Source organism: Chaetodon trifascialis, chromosome 6 (genome assembly GCF_039877785.1).
Source record: "Chaetodon trifascialis isolate fChaTrf1 chromosome 6, fChaTrf1.hap1, whole genome shotgun sequence".
Taxonomy (NCBI): domain Eukaryota; kingdom Metazoa; phylum Chordata; class Actinopteri; order Chaetodontiformes; family Chaetodontidae; genus Chaetodon; species Chaetodon trifascialis.
This window is the reverse complement of record NC_092061.1, coordinates 23,542,423-23,563,071: the sequence shown is the minus strand read 5'-3', so window position 1 is coordinate 23,563,071 and position 20,649 is coordinate 23,542,423. Positions and strand designations below refer to the sequence as shown.

Here is a 20,649-nt window from a genome sequence, read left to right as displayed (position 1 = left end):
CAAAATACAGTGATATTGCAGTTTCGGAGGGACAAGGCCGTTCTCTTTTCTGTAACGACCAAGTGCAGAAATTGAAGAAATATGGTTCTTCTTGAATGCTCGAGATATTTTATTATTCATTTGGAAATAGTTACCTCTGTGACATTGTTGGTTTTCAATGAGCTGTTCCCTTGTCATTCTTTCTGATGGGAGAAAGAAAAATGTAGACCACAATAGATCGGTGCCAATTTAAAAAAGGCTCCCTTTTTTAAAGGCTTCAGGCCATCAAATTGTACATGTAGACATTTTTGTACCATTTCACTAATCATTCACTCATTTCACACTAGGAAATTTAGCTCTTTCTTGTCTCATTATGTCTGGGCCAGTGAGGGCTGTGAGGAGTGTTTCATTATTAGAGGCTAAAAGAATAAGTAAGCAGGTATTCAGACGCCTGTCTGTGTCTGTACAGACACTGACAGCATGTCACTGTGATCGGGATGTGTCTTTAGTGTGTCTGCTTTATCAGATGAAGTGTGGGTGTGAAGGTCACTCAAAGTCATGTGGCCATCAGAGGACAATAGAGCAGCTGGGGCGAATAGACTGGCACAGGACTGATGGAGACTGATGGAGATGGATGTATACATGGCTGACCTATGCTATCGCCGAGCAAGGTCAATGGCAACACAGCAGGACCATATGTGCACCCTGTTGTTGGGTATCCTTTCCTAAGTATTCTAGGTTTTATCGATTGTGATTTGATTTCTGATTCATCTGATGATTCCACCTCTTATTCCATCCTCCTTCAAATTCTTCTTCATGATCGAAGAAAATCAAATAACAAAAGCCAAATTCACCTTTAATATATGCAGATTTTGTCCTCCTTAATTGAAAAAGCACAGCTGTAAAAAATAACATCTGAATTCCATTTAAGTGCTTCAGCTTCCAGTTCCTGGTATTGTTCATGCTGGCTCACTCTCACAATGTCATGTTTTTCTGGGATAGCTGAACTGAAAATAGTCAAAATTTCTGCTGTGAAACACACTTGTTATTAAGAAATCGTGTTCATGTTGGAACTTTAACTGTTTGGGAGATGGGATTATTTAACCAACCTATTCAATCAGCAATGACGTCACATCAACGTAATTTCCAGTTGACACTGAAGCACATGTGCAAAGCACCGATCCACATGGAAGCCCAGCAGCTGGTTGCAGAGCTGAAAAGGACTTTTATTCCCATTGTTGTACTGTGACCAGTTCAAATTCAGAACCAGTTCTTCATGCATGCACACACACACACACACACACACACACACACACACACACACACACACACACACACACACACACACACACACACACACACACACTTTCCCCTTAACTGAGCCCACAATGTAAACACTGTAAATAAGCTGGCCCTATCGACACTGGAGGCCATTATAATAAAACTATCCCTGGCTTTATTGAAGTGTGAACCGTGTCTCTGCTGGCGTGAGTAAACAGATTCTCTCTGCCATCAGCAGTTCTCCCCAGTGCACAAACCCTGCGTCTAGGCAACCGTGGGCTTGGTCTCAGTTACCATGGAGACCCATTCTCGTCAGCAGTGCCTGCATTGAGGGTCTCGGGAGTGAGAGGGATGGGGAGATATTGTGATCTGTGATGGCCATGTGATACGTGGCATCAGGGGTGATGGGGTTTGATACAGAGTTTGGGGAGAAGGTGAAAAACACACAGCACCTAGACCCAAAAGGAAAGACAGATACAGATGACAGACTATGACAGAAATCATGAGAAAGACGATGAGAAACAGCAAGAGGCAGTGAGAGCAGGGTTCCCACTGTGGCCCTGATGTAAAACTCCATGACTTCTCTGTGACTTTCCTCATCTGTATCAGAGCGCACTTATTCCCTCTTGGTTCGTTAATGCCGCTCTTCAACTCAGCAGAAAATGTTCCAAAATTACAAGAAAGTTTCCATACTTTCTACAGCCTGAGCAAACGATCTGAAAACCATCAAATGCAAAGCAATAATGTGTGAAGTGCGTTCTGGAACTTTCTGTCTGAGCTGGATTTGGATGCTATATTGTTCTGGATGCCAACCAGCACGCCGCGGCGTCTGCTCCAGGAGACGCTCTGCCCGTCAGCACAGTCTAGACAGGCTTGGCCAGCCTGGGAGGAGACGCCAAAGCCGGGCGTGAGGCGTGATAACACACATACACACTCTCTGTTTTTTACAGTTTACTACAGTCTGTCATTCTGAGCTGAAGCCAAAATGACAGATTCGGTGGGGAAGGTAGAAGAGAGGCGATACTTGGAGAGGGGAAACTACTTGGAAGTTAATGACAGGAATTCAAGACCGCCGCACTCAAATTGTCATCCTGAGCTGATGACAGGATTTAAAAGACAGAGGCAGAGAGGATGTTTGACTGAGGTTTTGCAGTTTTTGAGGTGCATTTGATTTTTGCCTGGCACTGAAATTACAGTCGTTTTGAATATGTTCTTTTCCACAAAACCTGCAGAATGCCTAACTTTGAAAACACAGGAGGTTTGGGTAACTCAGATGTAGAGCTGCAACCAACTTATCATTTTCATTATTGAGAACCTGCCAATTATTTTCTGGATTAATCATTTGGTTAACAAAATGTCAGAAAACAAGTGTAACAATTTCCTAAAACCCAGACTGACATCTTCAAATAGTGACCAACTAACCCTGAAGATATTCAGTTTACTGTCACGGTTGTAAAGACAAACTGGGTAATGTTCGTTATTTTTGCTTGAAAAATGCCTGCAAACGAGTCAACTGCTTGATTAATTAATCATTTCAGCTCCACTTGAACGTACTGATTGTAAACCAGTCAAAGACTTTGAGCAGCAACCTAAAGAGGCCATAATTCTTTATCCTTTGATTGCTCTTTCTAAGCACTCCAATACTATGTAATAATGCTGTCAGACAACCATACAAATAGCAATTTAATTAGCATTAGCCTTGAAAAGGTAGGCAGCGTTTACAGTATTAATCACATTATTACTTTTATCCTTAAGCACCCTTCTGCATGACAATATTTGTCAATGAGAACATGTTATTTGACTGTTTTGAAATTCAAACGCACCATAGGCTGAATCTGTGGCCACTCGGGAGCTCAAGCACATAAACTGTAAGCCCCCACAGTGAAGTCATACTATGAGGAGACCGCCGTAGAAGAAAACAATATGGTCCAATGAGTTTGGATTGTGATCTAAACCTGTGACCATTGGTATGTTTAGTGTTCCTGGTGTTGATACTATCCACTCTGACCACTCAGTGGCCTCATACAGTACACTGACACACACACATTTAGTCTATTAACAGCCTTTTGACAACAGACACAGGTAGAAGCCTGAGTGACGTGCCGTGACCAGTGCACCTCTGTGTGTTTGTGTCAGGCTGTTTGGTCAAACCCACTCGATCTCCATCTTCATGCTAAATATCTTCTTTGAGACTGTACTGACGAACTTGTTGGCGGCGGTTTGTTAATCAGTTCTTATGTGGTGATGAGGGGGATGTGATTTGATGGGGAATATATATAAGAACACATCAATCAATCAGTGCCTATTGCTGCTATAAACTAATTAAGAGAAAGAAGATGTTTGTGTGTGTTATTTTCGAATGTCTGTGCATTAGTGGGTACATTGTTTGACTACATCTCACAGGTAAAAAGGATTCAGTGAGACAAACAGGTTCCAGTCAGACAATCATCTGTCGCTTCATCTTGTCCGCTGAGAGCAAAGTGACTGGTCTGCAGAGACCATCAAGGCCTTGACAATTGTCTCTTCTTCCACAGTTTGTGTATGTAAGGGTTTAGGGAAGGGCACATTCAAGCTATTACCTGAGGCAGACTAGAGCCCCCTGGGACTAAAGCAGACCTTCAGCTCCTAAAACAAATGGACCAGAAAGGGTCAGCAGAATGGCTGTGTGAGTCACACCACTTTAACAGTGAGGTGCTGTATGTCAGTGTGGAAATGGAGAAGTTTACGCCATTTCGGATCACTGACCTAAGAACATCTCAAGGTTTCGCTTGCAGTCACTGAAAACAGTCAAAGCAGAGCAGAGCGACTGATGGGAATGACTAAAGTTTAATGATGTACTCAAAAGTTAATGCTTTTTCAGCCCAATTTGCACTAAAGTTTGCATGTTGTTCTTCTTTCCACTAAAGCAATGAAATGCAATCCGCAGAATGCAAAACAAACATACTGACTGGTCATGAGGCAATGATTTGAACTGTGGGCTCAATTTATTTTCTCTCAGCCTTAACAAGCTTGAGACTAATTTCATTTGCGTGATTATCTAATTGTAAGTTGTTTAGATTGCAGCTAATGCCACTCATTGGCCTCAGGGTGGAGTGGTAACAGAGTTACACAGTCCACATTAGAATGACAAGAGGCCAACAGCGGAACATTTCCAAACTATTTCCCAAAATGCAGCAGATACTGCAGCTTCACCCAGCAATCCTCCTGCAGACAGGCTTCCAACATGCTTCACATACGTACCGTCGGGCCAGGACAGAAGAGACAGTATCTGCCATATCATAAATTCTCTTAGTGCCCAAAGAACTTCAATCTGACCCTGGGTCAACAAGGGCATGAATGTAGTCTCATACATGTCACACCTGTCCCCTGCTACAACTGGTATCTTAGTAAAAACAAAGCTTCAAGGCCCTGGGCACGTTAAGAGTCCCCTCTATAAAGCCCAGGATGATGTCTAAACTGTGTCCTCTGAACTGACTTTAACCTGAATAAATGGGCCATCTGTCTCCACAACTCTGTCTGTGTCCTTCCAGATTAAGCTTCCAGGATTTCATCCATTTACAAAAGCAAACCATTTTACCAACTATTTTATGACTACATTTCCATATCTAACTGTTGGAAGTCTGAGCCTCTTGTTAAAATTGATTTTCTCTGGTGTAATTCGTACTTTACACTTCACGAGACATTCAGTGTGCGGTTGCAGCTAATGATTATTACCATTATCATTAAATCTGCAGATTATGGTCCTCAATCAATCAATTAATCAGTTTTGCTGTAAAATGTCAGAAGACAGTGAAAAATGGCCATTTTAATTTCCCACTTAGCCACTAAAACATCCATTTCCTGAATGGGAGTCAAACAGATATTTTTCCACAGAATCCATCTGATGTAATACACCTCTCAAAAACTCATGACTAAATTCAGACACTATGTTTAATGAACCAACATTAGCTTGATTTGTGTGTAAACCACTTTTGGGCTAACCCTACCTGAGACAGCCGGAGGTGTTCTTGAAGACCGTGGTCCACTCGGCATCGCGGGGCTTTGAGTCCTCGTTCGGCTCATGCTCCCACCCTGAGTGGGGGATGATGACCTCGTTGGTCATGGTCTGCAGCCCGTGGTTGATGATGACCATCTTCAGAGGTTCGTAGGATGACAGATTCCACAGGGTTCCTGTAGAGCACACAGGGTGGAGGAGAGGACAAGAGGAATTACACGACATATTAAAGGGAGAGGGGAGAAAAAATGGAGACAGAAATTGAAGGTGATGAAATATAGTGACAGCTGTGCAGCAGCCAAACATACTGTAGTGCAGACTTTCAAACTGCAATCAAAGCCGCATTTAGATTGGCAGTAAAACATATTTGAAAGGAATAATACAACTGCACTAGTTGTTCCTCTGCCAGTCATGATTATCAACTTGCCATATTGCACTATATAAAATAATCACTGTCGTACTTTTATTATTCTCCCTTGAGGGAATAGCTTACTGTCACTCTGTTGCAATCAATACAGAGTTTATAGAAGAGGTATTACTGTGTTATCTCGAAAACACTCTCATAATATTGCCACGCGAGGAATGAGGTGACAGTAACCCTGTGATACTTGATGTAATTTCTCAGCGCCATTAATGGCATAACATACCACCTGAGCCTTAATGCATGCGTATTCTGCAGACACTGTGTCTGTACGTGATCAATGTATGCAAATGTTAACAAACAGCACACCGATCCATCATTCTTGTCCAAATAATCTGAGAAGGAGGAAGAGCGTTTTCTATTTACCTGCACATCTCTGTAACAGGGAGCCTTTTTTATACTTCTGCAAAAGAGGTAAACTAAATTGAGCGGGGGATGTGCATCCTGAGGGTTCACAAAAGAGAGGCAGGCAGACAGACAATGCAGACAGGAGAGCATTTTTGCCGACATAGTCGGGCAGACAACCCCACGAAAATAAAATGTGGTGATAAGGCATCAGCATCAGATATGTTTTCACTCAGACACAGGGAAGCTCTGGAGCTCAGACAGACTCTGGTTTGAGGAGAACAAAAACGTTGCACCAAAAAGAGAAAAAGCCTTGAGGTCCATGTTTGAGAGGAGAAAGTTTGTTTTTATGAGCCCTCCCCCAGGTGTCTCGCTGTCTTTCTCTCTTCCCACTTATCACCCTCTTTCCCTTCTCCTCTTAAATAACGGCATTTACAAGTATTCTTATCTGGGGCGACTTATAACAAGTGATTTGTTAATCCAAACTTATACACCACTGGCCCCATTAAAAGTATGCCAAACTTGCTATTAGCAGTTACTGTTTGCAAGGTTCCCATGGATTTACAGATCACTATAGAATACTTCAAAACGTGATGATTATTCAACAAGTTCTCAAGGTACATGAAGCATCTTCTATGATTTCTAAGTGGATTTATGGATGCTTATTCCTTTACTCTAAAAATATGTCTTGGATTGTACATCTGATTCCATCTTGCTCCACAGTAACAGACCGTTTGTGGAGTGGTGAAACTGTCACATTTCCTTCGCCCTGTTCTTTAAAACTGTTCTGTACATTTTCCAGATGGTCAATATTTCCTCTGTTAAATCATGCTCTCCACACACAGGAAGAAAAAAAGTCTCAGCAGACAGGCCCGGGCTAAAAATAAATCCAGTCCTTCTGGTGTGGTTGTGCCTGGAGAAAACTAGTTTCCTTCGCCAAGATGTTGAAAAAAGCAAAAAGAAACTCATTAGACTAATCCATAGACTGACTGTGTTCTTGTGATATTCTAAGTTTGTTGTGGCTCATGATCTTTGTCTCTACATCACATGTATTATCTGACCAAGTGGAAGCGCTGCACCTCCAGTGCCTCTGTGGTTACTCTGGTGACTAGACAGACTTCCTGTGCGTCACAGACTACCAGCATCTTACTGGGAAGCTATTAGATGTGTAAGCTGAGGTGTGGCTCCGCTTTGGGCCGCTTTCACACCCCAACCCCGAGAGTGATGTAGGACACTGAACACACACTAACGCCTCAAGTCAACTTTATATAATTCTGTGTGCGTAAAAGATCTCGTTATTATAAAGAATTCAGTGCAATGAAGAGCTTTAACGTTCTGGGCAGTGTGGCTGATCTGCTGTAGTTTTACTGAACTCTTTTATTCCTTATAGATCGCTGCAGATCCTTGTATGACCATCAATAACACCACACCCACAATGTCTGTGAGCCCTAAACAGCCAGTGTTCAGTTAATTGCATTGCTGAATGAAGGCTGGTTTAATTTTGTGCTTGATGTGTTTACTGTAAATTTCATACGTCTACAAATTAAAAATTGATTTTTAATTTTTTTCATTTTTACAAGCACTTTCTGGTATGAAAAACAAGCATCAACATCTCAACTGGGATGAAAACAAGCTGCTATGTTATTTAAAGATATGGATGTTCTTCCATCAGCGTAACTGAAGAAATTACAGCAGTATAATGAACATGTTTGCTTTCTGTCTTGATTACCTGTGCTTCAACTAATAAGTGTATACACTTATTGTACATTTAAGTGCTATTGGTTCAAAATAACATACCCTGTAACTTATACCTGTAAGAGCAAACTTGACAATGGTGCATGACTTATTGATAAGTTATTTCAGGTAGCAGTCAAAGACATCTTTAAACACTGTGTGTGCAAGTGTAGCAAAGTATCAGTACATATATACAAACATGTTTGCATGCATGCAGAAGCGAGACAGACAGTGCTACTCTGTTGAGAATTATGAGTTGATTGTTAATGAATGACCCGCACAGTGTGAAATCCAAATGAGCCAAGTTAACAAGATGTGATGTTCAAAAGAGCAACAAAGCTGCATTCAAAAGTGACAGGGGAAGAAAAACATGTATTTTTGCTCTTTTATTCTGTTGTTTGGTCTTTTATTTCCATATAATTTGCTTGTTGTGATTGCTCTGTTAAACTCTTACTTGACTTTTACTGCTAACAAAGTATTGCCTTTAGTCAAACATCTGCTCCTTCCCTGGTGCGTGTTTTCACCACTCTCTTCTTTACAGGGACAGTTTGGTCATTTCTGTCAAACCACATGCACGAGAGGACGAGAGGAAGGACCAGCATCCAGGCATGAATAACATTAACAACAAACATGCTCTTGTGGTGAGAGCTCTCTGGTAGGATGACAGCTAGCTAACAACACCCATGGCTGCCTGCCAGGCCGACAGCTTGATTACCTCCACTGTTGTGTCATTAGCATCAGTTTTACTTGCGAGAGGCAACATTCAACATGCAGTCGACACATGAAGAGCTAAAGGAGACGAGCAGCGAATAAAGACCAAACTTCTGACTAAAGTGCATGGGAAATATTTAGCACTTCAGAGCTAATTCATGAGCTCTGCAGTGTCTCACGCATTTTCTGCTGAGGAGGAAACAACCCACAAGATAAATCCCTCTCATTCATTTGTATGATATCAAGTCTAACATTCAAGATCCTGATGTAAAACCCTTCTAGTACACCCTGCTTCGAGAGTAATGGTCCGTGCTGCCTCTAATTTACATGGCGCACGTTGAGTGTTATTGTTTCCACATCATCATAAAACAGGTTCAACAGCCCGTATCCAAAAAGGTTGGAAATGTATTTCTGCACATAAAATGTGAGCTACACCAGTAGGGATCTCTGACTTGTCTTGGCCAGCACATCAAAAAAAAGCAGCTCGTATATACCGGAGCACTTCAAAGTACAGAGAGATACCTGCACCTTGATGCAAAAAGTTCCATCCAACCATGCACAGCCCCCCTCCCTGCCGTGGAATCAGTCAGCTCTATACTGATCACATATGCCAGAGGGGAGGAAAAGGCATGTCGCTGCCACGGCTGTGATCCATCAAGTATGACAGGCATACAGCCCACAGACACAATGTTATTTAAGGTGACAGAGTGCTGTGGAAGTGACTATCTCCATTCCATGTCTTGCCATTGTTTCAGACCAGTGACTCTATATGAACTTTAGTCAATTTGCTGTCTTCTGTCAGCTTGTCAGAGGTGGGTGTGTGAGGCATGTCCTCTTGTCCTGTCTGAGGCAGATACCATGCAATTGCGATGTCAAAGGCTTCTTTTACACCTGGACTATTTATCTTACTATGTGGACTGTGCATTTGATCATCATCAATACAGCAGATACACTTAAACGAGAGTGATGTTTCAGATCAAGGGCACTGTTGCAGTGAGTTTAGTCTACAGTTCTTACAGAGAGGAATGACAGCTGTCAAACACGTGGTCCCTTCAAATAACAAAACTAGGGACAGGGACACAGAGCTGCTGGAGAATTGAGAGACTTTCATTTTGCAGGTGAACCACACCTCTAAAGTTCTAAACTGAACTAAAGAGAGGATGTGTGGATCCTGCCCAAAGCTTCCTGACACAACTGATCCACACTGACACTTCTCTGTTTACAGATATCAAGTAGAAAGCAGAGCTGTACCAAATAATGTGAAGCTTCATTCTAAATCAATATTCCATAGATCATAAGATTGTGGTGTTTATTGCAACTTCACCTGAATCTGCAGTTTGAAACACAGCTCCGCTCAGCAGAGCTGTTCCAATCTGCAAATGTGATCGTTTCCGACGATATTCGGAGCGGGCGAACTTCCCCGTAAACTGGCCAATAATCAACGAACTTCGAGGGGGTTTACTGGTCGTAAATGTGGTTTTTCATGGTGTGACTGTACTACAGAGCCTTCAGTGTTGATAGGCTATGACTCAAGACATGTCACCAATCAGACAGTGCTGTGGGCGGGACATTGAGTGAGACTACAGGGTGGGGACTGCAGTCCGAGCTCTAAATACATACATACAAGTTTACTTACAGGTGTTTCTAAGTGCGTATGTTAACAAAACTGATGAGTTACATTCATTAAAGAAAGTTGATTTAAGAAAAAAAAAAGGTAATTTAATCTAACGTTCCATGTAAATATGACAAATTCCAACCTGAATATGATTATAACAAATATATAAGCAGTGTTGATCATAAGTGATGATCATTGTCCGCTATTGCCCATTTCATTTCATTCCAAATCCAGATGTAATCATTGTAATGCTTAACATTATCTACAAAGATGGAGTACATCATTGCTTTGAGGAGGATGAGGAGGAGGCCGAGGATTTACCATCTAAGGACCTCATATTTAGACATGAGTGACGTCAGTCACCTCCTGGGGAGAAGTTAGGGCGTCGGACACTTTCCTGTGCGGGCTCAGTCATCCTCGAAACTTGCCATGCGCCTCAACAGCGGCATTCTTAAAGTTGAGGCGAAGAGCTGGTGTGATTGGTGAAGATTTGACTCGGCTGTGTCAAACCCACCTTACGAGTCGGTCGCTGGGTGCGACCTGATTTTGCGCTGCGCTGGCGGCAGAATCGAAAGTAGAGCCCCTGCAGGTCACCAGGGTCAAACTACGTTACCGATGGTCAGTAAATGCCTCCAAACACAGAAGATGTGATGTGGGCTTGGAGGATTGAATGCTTACAGAAGTAACGTAACTGCTTCTTCAGTGAGCTCTGTGTGTTGACTTATGTTGATGACGTGACATGGACCATGTCTTGACTGAAGTTGGCCAAAGCTGAATGAAACTACAGTATCATTAAGTCTTTGTGGCTATAAAATATCAAGAGTACTGTCACACACTGGACGGACCCTGAGCATTCATATTCATTAACAGGTTGAATATACTCCCCATTAACAGCTACTTGCTGGTGAATCTGCCTGCTTGTTCCAAAATGAAAAATGATATCCTTGGTTTTGTTGGCATAACGGGCCTCACACCAAGCTACAAACTCATCTACCCTAACAAACTCACCTCTTCATCACATAATAAGGCTGTCCCAGCTGCTTGTCACTAATCTGAGCGAGCTTTCTAGCAAGATGAAAAATATATTTAGCTCTGATTTCTGAAAGTGTTTCATATTCATGGGAACTGTGATCAGATCTGAGTAACTGGATGTTAATGCCCTGTGGAAAAAGGAGTCAAAAGTCAAATAGTGAATTATGGTCTTACTTGGACTGTCACTGTCATGTTTTTCTCTCATAAAGTCAGGATCCCCAGCAGGGCCACAACATAAAATTCCACAACTTCACCGTGACCTTTTAGTCAAGTCAAACTGCTTTCAAGATCTAAAAATGTTATTCCTTTCTGGTTTATTAATGTTGTTTATCTGCTGAGAAATGTTCTAAACAGTCTGGTTGAGCTGGTCGTGAAGGCAACCATCTAAAGAGCAGCATGTAATGAAATGAATGCGTGAAACTAGTTGTAAAATATCTTGTGATATATTCCTGTAAACAGAACTCATTCAGCTAAAAATATCTGCAAAGAAATATGTATACATACGCTGTGCTTTAACTCCCATAAGTAAGAGAATGATGAAAGGCTGATGAAGGAAATCATTGTGATCTGTTCCATACTGCGGAGCGATAATCGCTCACTATGTTTGGTTTCCCCATAAACCTGTGATTTGCCTTTTCTTCCTTTGTCTTAAAACCAATCCAGCTGCAAGACAAGTTGAACGTGTACAGTATTACCTGCCTCTTCAATCATTTACTGCAACAGAGAAACAGCTTGGATTTGTCAGAGCATGACATAACCGAACAATGCTTAGATCAAGACTGTGTGTGGGTATTTGTCAAAGTGAATGACAAGATGGAGAGCAAAGGAGACAAGTTGTGAGCTGAGTCTTAACCAAATGTTTCTCTTATTTAATCATTTTCCTTTCCTTTACATGCCCCTTTCCTTGATACCAGCGCCAGAGCTGGAGGGACTGGGACCAAGACTGGGAGTGAGACTAGAGCTGCTAAGGCTAATTAAATTTTCTAGGCACCGCTGGCAGGCATGTTGCTCTTCTAGCAGGTCTATTAACTTAGTTCTGCCCATTACCATTCTCCTCCTCCTCCTCCCTCCTGACCTTCTCCTCCTCACCCCTGATGCCATCCATCACACTCTCAGTGGTGAAGGAGGAGGGAGACACAGTTAAGAAAAAAGGGAGCGGGCATGCGAAAGACATAAGAGGAGGAAGAGGAGGTGGAGGAGGCCGCAGTAAGCGCACTCACTCTGCTGCTGTCTGCTGTGGCACTACGGTAACAGAACTGGATGATTTATGTGTATGTGTTTGCGTGTGTGTGTGTGTGTGTGTGTGTGTGTGTGTGTGTGTGTGTGTGTGGTCAATCTCAAGGGAGCATTTCAAGAAATGAGGTGGGAAGAGCTACGCAAATGTGTAATATGCACACATACATACACACTAACACACACACATAGACATACAGTATATGCCAATGACAATCTCTCATGGATCATGATGGGGGACGTTCGGTATGTTGTAGTCAGACATAACTGAACGTGTATACGCGGACCACATCGTGTTAAAACTGTGCTGAGATCAGTGTACTGAGTCAAAGCTGCCAGCCAAAACAGGTCAAGCTTGTGTCACTTGGTGGTTATCATGCAGTTACAAGCTCACTGATTGATGCTACACTGGTCATCTGCAGCACCACATGCACATGTTAGATTAAGTGACAGCGATGAGACTATAACAGAGGTGGAAATCTTAATTCAATTTGATTTGTATTCTCCAGATTGTCCTGATTAGATTCTTCTAATTCGATTTAAATACAGTACAGTACAGTAATGGCTGTCCTTCACTGTCCTTCACTGTCCCACAGCTGACTGGTATTTTACGCGTGAATGCTCGTCTGCTGCACCTGTTTTGGGAGTTGTAAAATGAAAAATATGACCAACTTGGCTTCAAACTTAAATGCATTTTCACTTTGACTTGTCATAGCAGGGAAAGCAGGTATAATTACTAACACTAACCATGGTGAGGTCCCATTAAGCGTCTCAATAAGCCCTTCAAGCGAGCCTGCATGCAAAACATCAGAGGCCAGGTGATAGAGATGAAGGCTTCCAGTCTATAATGATACACACTCTACTTAAAGCTGCACCAAGCAATATTTTTAGATTAACAAGGGAGAAAATGACTGTGTATAATGTGAAAGGGGTTACACATAGTAACAAACCCCCACAGAATTATCACCCGACTCTTGCAGCTCCCCTCAGCTCCACAGAGAATTTTACTGACTTTGGCCTCTTTGTTTGGCTTTACGGCCCACTGACTTTCATCAGGTACTGTAGCCTCCAAACTCCAGATGAATTCTCATATTGATCCATAAAGTGTCTGCTGCATGTGTAAATAGGCAACTGTTTGCTAAAACATTAGTCATAACAAATTAATGAGGTAATAATATGGCAATATTGTGTTTATGGCTTATTGCGCTGGCCCCAGGTGGGAAAAAAACAATCAATTGATGCAGATTTAGGAGAATTCTCATTAAAGTGGTCAAATTGACAAACACAGAAAGTGGGTGCAAAATATTGTTTGCTGGTTGCTTTAACCTGGCAGTTAACTACTAATGCCCTGTGTAAGGTTTTCGTCCTCTGAGGCCCACAGTGTTAAAACTGAAATGCACTTTGAAAAAGGTCTTTCAGATCAAATCATCCATAAAATAGAGCTGTATATATCATGTTAAATTCAGAAAAACAACACAAAGCCTTGGCACAGATGTACAGCACACATGTGTGTCTAGACATCATTTATCTCCTGGCCTAAAGGCCTGCCAACCTGCCCTACATGCATTTGTCATCCAAACAACAAAGGCACTGGCACCTGAGTATCAGTCCACCGAACTCATGTCCTGCAGGACAAACAGGAGACAAATCCGCTTAATAATCGACATTTCCAGGGTGGGAGTTGCTGGAGGGCACAAACAGCCCCGAGCCTAGCGGGAGGGAAAACAGAATTACTCTGAACGGTACAAAGTTCTAAAAATATGAACGACTGGTCTGCCCGTCTACTGTGTTGGAAAACAAAACCATTCGGTTCCTTCCACGTCACCCGTTTCCCCCTGCAGAAAACAGAGCGCTCTGTGGTTTTACAGGGACAGCACAAACTCCAACGGCAAACTCTTAAAACACATGGACTAAGAAAAGGGGCCTATATTTAAAACCCATAGTTAATTGTAGAAAAACACGGCCAATTTTGGCCACATGGGTTGAGGCTGTAAGCTGAGCTTGCATTGTGACTGGCCTGTTTTTACTGGGGCCAGAGCACTGGTGATGGAAACGAAAGCTGGAGACAGACAGACAGACAGACAGACAGACAGACAGACAGACAGACAGACAGACAGACAGACAGACAGACAGACAGACAGACAGACAGAGAGAGAGAGAGAGAGAGAGACAGAGGATGGGGAGAAAAACAGCAAAAGTGTAGATAATGAATGAAGGAGAGAAAAAATTTGATTGAGCGAGGGAGGGTGGATAATGAGTGAGAGAAAGAAAGAGGAGAAAAAATAAAAAAGCCTCCCTCCATTCTGTCCTCCTTGTCTTGTGGTGCAGGGTTATTTTTAGCTACGATGGGGAGCAACACGCTGCTGTAAAGGCAATCATTTCTGCTGCGGCACAGTCATCGCTCACCGCAACATCTCTGTCATAGCAAAGGAAAGCTACACACACACACACACACACACACACACACACACACACACACACACACACACACACACACACACACACACGTACGCATGCATGCACCCTTCAGTTGCATGGCCGATATCACTATCAATACCACTGGACTGAAGCTGTCGATCATCACTATCTTACATTGATATTCACTTTTTAGCTGAACAGACCTTCACCACATGACATTTAGCTAGGAACTATTGACGGCTGTCAAAACACAGCTTGAACAATTTATCTTCCCTTACTGTAAAATTATCCAAAAAGTAACCCCCTTTACGCATTGGGTTACTTTACAAAGGTCAAGTATTGCACTTTAAAGTGGTTCTCATTTTTCACACGTGTGCACTGAAAACAAAAGCCTCTTCTCAGATAGCAAAGCGTGCATACCAGCCAAAGTGTGTCGGGTCAAACCAGTCATGTTGAGGATTAGCTGAGCACACGCGCACGCACACACACACACACACACACACACACACACACACACACACACACACACACACACACACACACACACACACATGCACGCAGGCACACACCCCACTGTATTCCCCAGTTGACATTTAGCAGGTCATGGAAAAGAAACCCTATCATGGCGTTTGAATCAATAGCTGCTCTTAAAGGAATTAAAACATATTTCATTACACAATGCAGCTAACAGCTTTTTCTTCTAAAAATCAATGTTTAAATGCCATCTGCTTTTCTGAGGGGACTCATTCTGCTTTTTATCTGTCTCTCCCTGCTCACCGTGTAATACGGCTAAAGCAATCAAATATCACTTGGTTTGCTTTAAACTTGGACTCTAACTGCTGTCCTTTCGACCCATCGTTGAAAGAATATGGTTCTGTGACTCGGCTCATTAGCGTGTTAAGTGTAAGAAAAGTCATCTCCAAAACATTTTATTCAAAATGTGTCTTTGCTAGAATAAAAGAATCACAGCTTTGAAAGCATTTTTTATTTCTCCTCACGAGTACATAGGGCTACACAATCAAATGCTTGCTCAGCAAGTACTGTATCTTTCCATATGGAAAGCCTGCGGCACAAACTTATCAAATAATTTAAGGGGTCTAAGATGTGCAAACAGCACATTGTGAATCCTGCTGCAAAAATTCTGCTTCTTAACATAGTATGACTCAGCCCTGCATTACTATGCAGAGTATGGGATTATGGCAGCCAACTCAGTATATTCCTGGAATGGATATATAAGTGATGAGAAGAATGCAGCCAGTGATTGGAAAGGACTGGTATACTAAGGTACTATCATATCAGCTTAAAAGGCTTCAAAGAAGCACTTTCATACCTACTGCAAGTGCAAGAGAGTTGAGACTAATTAGGCAGACAGAAAAAGGAATCCTACACTGTGTGGAGAAGACAGCCAACAGGCTTGGCTGCAACAGTGCTATGCAGGTGGTTTTCACATAATACAAGAATCCTTTACCGATGGCACACATTGTAAATGATGTCTTATTTGTGAAATGCAATCAGACATATCCATAGCACTTATTCGAAATAATTTCTCCCACATGACAGATCTTGTTTAGTAGTTTGAAGGAACATATGTATGTGAGACTGCAAGATTGGCATTAGAACTGAGGGATGTGGTGACAAAAAATAGAATAGTTTTCTGATACTGATACATCATGATATGGAAAAAGAAGGCAAAATTATACACAGAAATAATTAAATGCCATGACAGCAAACTGTCATGTGTGAAAAACAAGAGCATGATATGATCATTATCGTCACGACAATTCAATTACTATGTTTCTAATGCAGCATCTACTGCATAACTGAATCTCTCAACATACAGCTTTCCTCTCCTAGATTCAGAAAATGTTTTTATGTGGTTACAGGGGAGGTGGCTGAACAAGCAGTCAGACAACAATCATCTGCCTGGATTGTCTGCCTTATTGCCATATTGATTCAAAGTTTAATAAGGGTAATGGTACAGTATCTGTTTTCATTTTAGACTGTCCTGCTTGAACCTCATCATAATACTTTGAGCGTCTATTGTTTGTTGTGTTTAAATTTGAAATGTTTATTCTTACCGGTGATGAGCTCTCGAACCTCCATGTCGTTGGTCTTTCTCAGCAGGCGGACGAGGGCAGGGATGCCGTCGCAGTTCTTGATGGCCACCTTGTTGTCATTGTCCTTGCCGTAGGAGATGTTGCGCAGAGCACCACAAGCCTTGCGGTGGACTTCAGATTTAGGGTGGTCCAGAAGCCCCACCAGAACAGGAATCCCCTTCAGCTGACGCACATCCTTCTTGATCTTGTCATTTTCGTAGCACAGGTGCTGCAGGTAGGCAGCGGCATTGGACTTGACCGGGTCGATGGGGTGGCCCAGCATGGCGATGACCTCGGGTAGGTCTGGGTCACGCCAGCGCGGGTCCTTGCGAATGCTGTCGATGGATGGTGAGCGCCGGCCCCCCATGCGGTCCAGACTGGCCATGCTGCCCCTCTCCGGCTGGGCCAGTGGTGCTGAATACATGCCATGGATATAAGGGTGGCGCTCATCGATCAACTCTGCCTCAATGGGGTCATCTGGGTACCCTCTGGAAGCCGAGAGAAGAGAGGACGGTGAGGACAAGGGAGATGGACGAGGTAAATGGAGGGTGACTCAGACAGATTTGTCTGAGAGAAGAATTAGGCAGCTGGGGGAAATACTTTGAGAGAAGTCAACTGAGGTGAGAGCCACTGACTAATGAGGGAAAGCAGAGGACAGGGTGAGCGAGAGGTGAAAAGATGTGGGCGATGGAGGGGAAAAGGAGGGAGTGTTGGACAGAGAGTGAAGGGGATACATGGTGATCTGTGGTTTGGATCTGTTATTAACAGGTCTGTCAGTGGCAATTCCCTGCAATAAGAGTGATACTGTGAGCAACACTCCACTTATTATTCGTCCCTGTCAGGTGGCAGCAGCAAACATGTCAGACTTCAACAAACATGAAGTCTTAGAGAGAGTGATTGAGAGACAGGAAACGATTGCACAAAGAGAAAGCAGGCAGTTCTCAAAGAAACAGAGACAAAGGCAGCACCAAAGAAAGAGCTTTGAAAGAAACTCCTGTGAAGTTTCATTTTTATTTTTTCAAGAAGCCACCATATACAGTGTAGAAGGGATTTGATGTGTTTTCCCCAGGGAACAGAGAAAAGAGCTGTGCTGTCCCCCCAGGGAAGACTATGAGCCCCTATGATGCCCCTGGGGCTTCCTTTGCTCACACTGCCAAACACTAGCATGCAGTTGGTAAAATGTTAATGACCATCTCTCTGGGACTTCTCCGCTAGCATTAGCCTCATTAGCATTACTACTGTAAGGGCTCTACTACATTGAGCTCTACTCACTTTCGGTGACGGAAATAAGTGCCGTCCTCTGGGGGAGGCTGAGGGGAGTTGCTCTGCTCTGCGCTCGTAAGGGGGTTCCCTTCAATGAATCTCTATTACTCAAGCCTCTCAGAGTCTATGATCTACACTCTCTTCTCTCAGGTTCTTTACTCCAAACGCAGACTCATCAATTCTCTATCTGAACACAGGAGAAAATATAGGCGCTGAATACCAGCTACGGATCATTTGTTGCTGGAGTGCAGGCCACTTATTTTACTTAAGACTCTTTAATCATCGAAACAATTTATCACTTGCAGGGCCAACTCTGAGGATTGAGTCTGGGGAGTCACATTTTACACTGACAGAAAAGTTGCAAAGACAGTTTTCTGAAACTTGTTTAACAACAGTTCTTCTCTTTGAACATGTAGTGAGTTGTCTAAAACGATGGGAGACTATTTGGTAGGAAAAGTTATGACATAGGGAGAGGAATTTAATTAGGGTTGTGTACTTATGCGCAGCCTTTATCATCCCCCTACCCACCCCACAGCTTGAGACTTGTTTATCCTCGTTAAATAATCCAGCTGGCCTCCTCTCACCATCTTTGATGTATGGTGGTTGGTGGTGCAACAAAATGGCGACTAACGCTGGTGGTTGGCAGGGAATTCCAGACCGAGCTCTAATTTTAATGAGTTTTATGTTAATTATGTGTTTTTTACAGTTCTTCCCAGGCATGCTGGGGAAGGTGGTGGTGGTGGGGGGGGCTCTGCATGCCATCTCGCCTCGGCTCTGGTATATTCCTCTGTTGATTATTCTTTTACAGAAGCCTCGCAGTAACATATTGGCTTTTACGGCACGACTTTGTGTATTTTACCGCCAGAGAAATCAATACAAGATGAACTGGGAGTAAAACTCCTGCCCGAACAATGTAACAAGATACTAAATCCTCTATACAGATGGATGCAGAGAGGATTAATAGAGATGGAGTGAGACACCGCCACCACAGTCGAGAGCAGCTCTGGGTCCAAACGCTGTGAGCGACGTGCACCGAGTTTGAAGAACCTCAGTGTTGAATGTTTGAGTCAAACATTGCGAGACAGGCTTTGGGTGTCATGGGCACATGTCACGAACAGCTGTGACTCTGGAGATCTAATGTCCAAGACCAAAAGAGACAACACCAACTAACCTAAAGTGGAATGGATCTGATGTATCCTCACTGTTTACTCTTGCTTTAAAAGAAGCCTTTCCAGCTTGTGGAACACGCTGTATAGCCACAAACCTCTATAGGCAGCCTGTACCCATAATATGAAGGAGGGGCCAATGAAAAGCCTGATTACAGCCCATCATTTGGAGAAAGACTGCAGCACCGAGGTTTGGCTCACACACTGAGCTTCATGACAGACTGCATGGAAATAGAGGGAAATTTGCGAGAATGCGTACACGTGCTGGCGGTTACTGAATGTTTCCTTGCGCACACCGAGATCTATACACACACTCGCACAGTCAGAGGAATCACCCAGCTTTCGATTGCTGTGGGATATTGGACATGACAAGGCAACAGGAGGCAGGAATAACCCTTGTGAAGAAAGCGTAGCACACACTCTCAGCGCCATCACCGTCACACAGACCTGCATACATAAACAGCATCTCTTTCATGCATTCATCTTTCCCTCTCATTATCTGTCACACTGTGTTTTTTGCACACTTTCTCTCTCACTCACACACACACACACTTCAACACACAGATGAGATGTACAGTTGAGCAGATCGTGGCTCATTTAGATCTGGGCCGATGCGGCGGGGCTTTTGGTAAAGCAGGCGTTGTGAGTCTGAGTGATGGGAATGTCAGGATTTGCATTTAAATTGCCGCCATTGTGTGTATAGGGAGGGGTATATTCATAGGATGTGAAAGGCTCTCCTCCGCAAGACGCGATGCTCCGAGCATGATTACAGCAGATCACTCTCCTCATGTTAATCGAGCTGCTAAATGTCCGGCTATTTCTGTGTATCTGTGTGCTCGTCGGCGGATGTGTGCTTGTTTTTCTTCTGAGACACAAAGAATGAAAGATGTGCATTGATCTACAGGAGACAGATGTATGCATGTCATCCAAACTTCAGCATATACTCGCTATTCTTGCTTTCCTTCATCTTCTGTCAATTACTTTCATCATCCTTCAATAGTGGCCGTGCCTGACCCTCTTCTTCGGCAGGCCCATAAAAGGAGATGAACTGGAAAGGATTAGACAGTTGCAAGAAGATGTTTGCATCTCATGTGTACACATAGCATCTCTGCAGCGTTTATGAGTGACTGTCCCTGCCAAGCAGATTGCTCATTTTGAATTATGGGCATTAATTGTTTTATGATGTACTAGAGTCTTTGCGGGACAGAGAAGAGAAAAAAATGCAGCAAAGCTGGAGTTTACGTCTTGCCGCTTAATAATATCTCAGACTGTTCTGATGCCATTATCCACCGTCACCACTGCTTGTTTTCATTCAATTAAAGGAGAGTGACATTGCTCAGGAGTTTCCACTGTAATTAAGG

At 43.0% G+C, this 20,649-nt stretch overlaps 1 protein-coding gene across 16 annotated transcripts in view; it reads right to left on the bottom strand.

The window, feature by feature from the left end:
• Positions 1-20,649, bottom strand: part of arvcfb (ARVCF delta catenin family member b) — a 209,428-nt gene that overhangs the window by 47,977 nt on the left and 140,802 nt on the right. For all 16 annotated transcript variants that reach the window (XM_070965209.1, XM_070965207.1, XM_070965211.1 and 13 more), the window contains 2 exons: positions 16,842-17,347; positions 5,247-5,430 (listed from right to left, as the gene is read on the bottom strand). In XM_070965209.1, the coding sequence (XP_070821310.1) occupies positions 5,247-5,430; positions 16,842-17,347 (690 nt within the window). The remainder of the gene's footprint in view (positions 1-5,246; positions 5,431-16,841; positions 17,348-20,649) is intronic.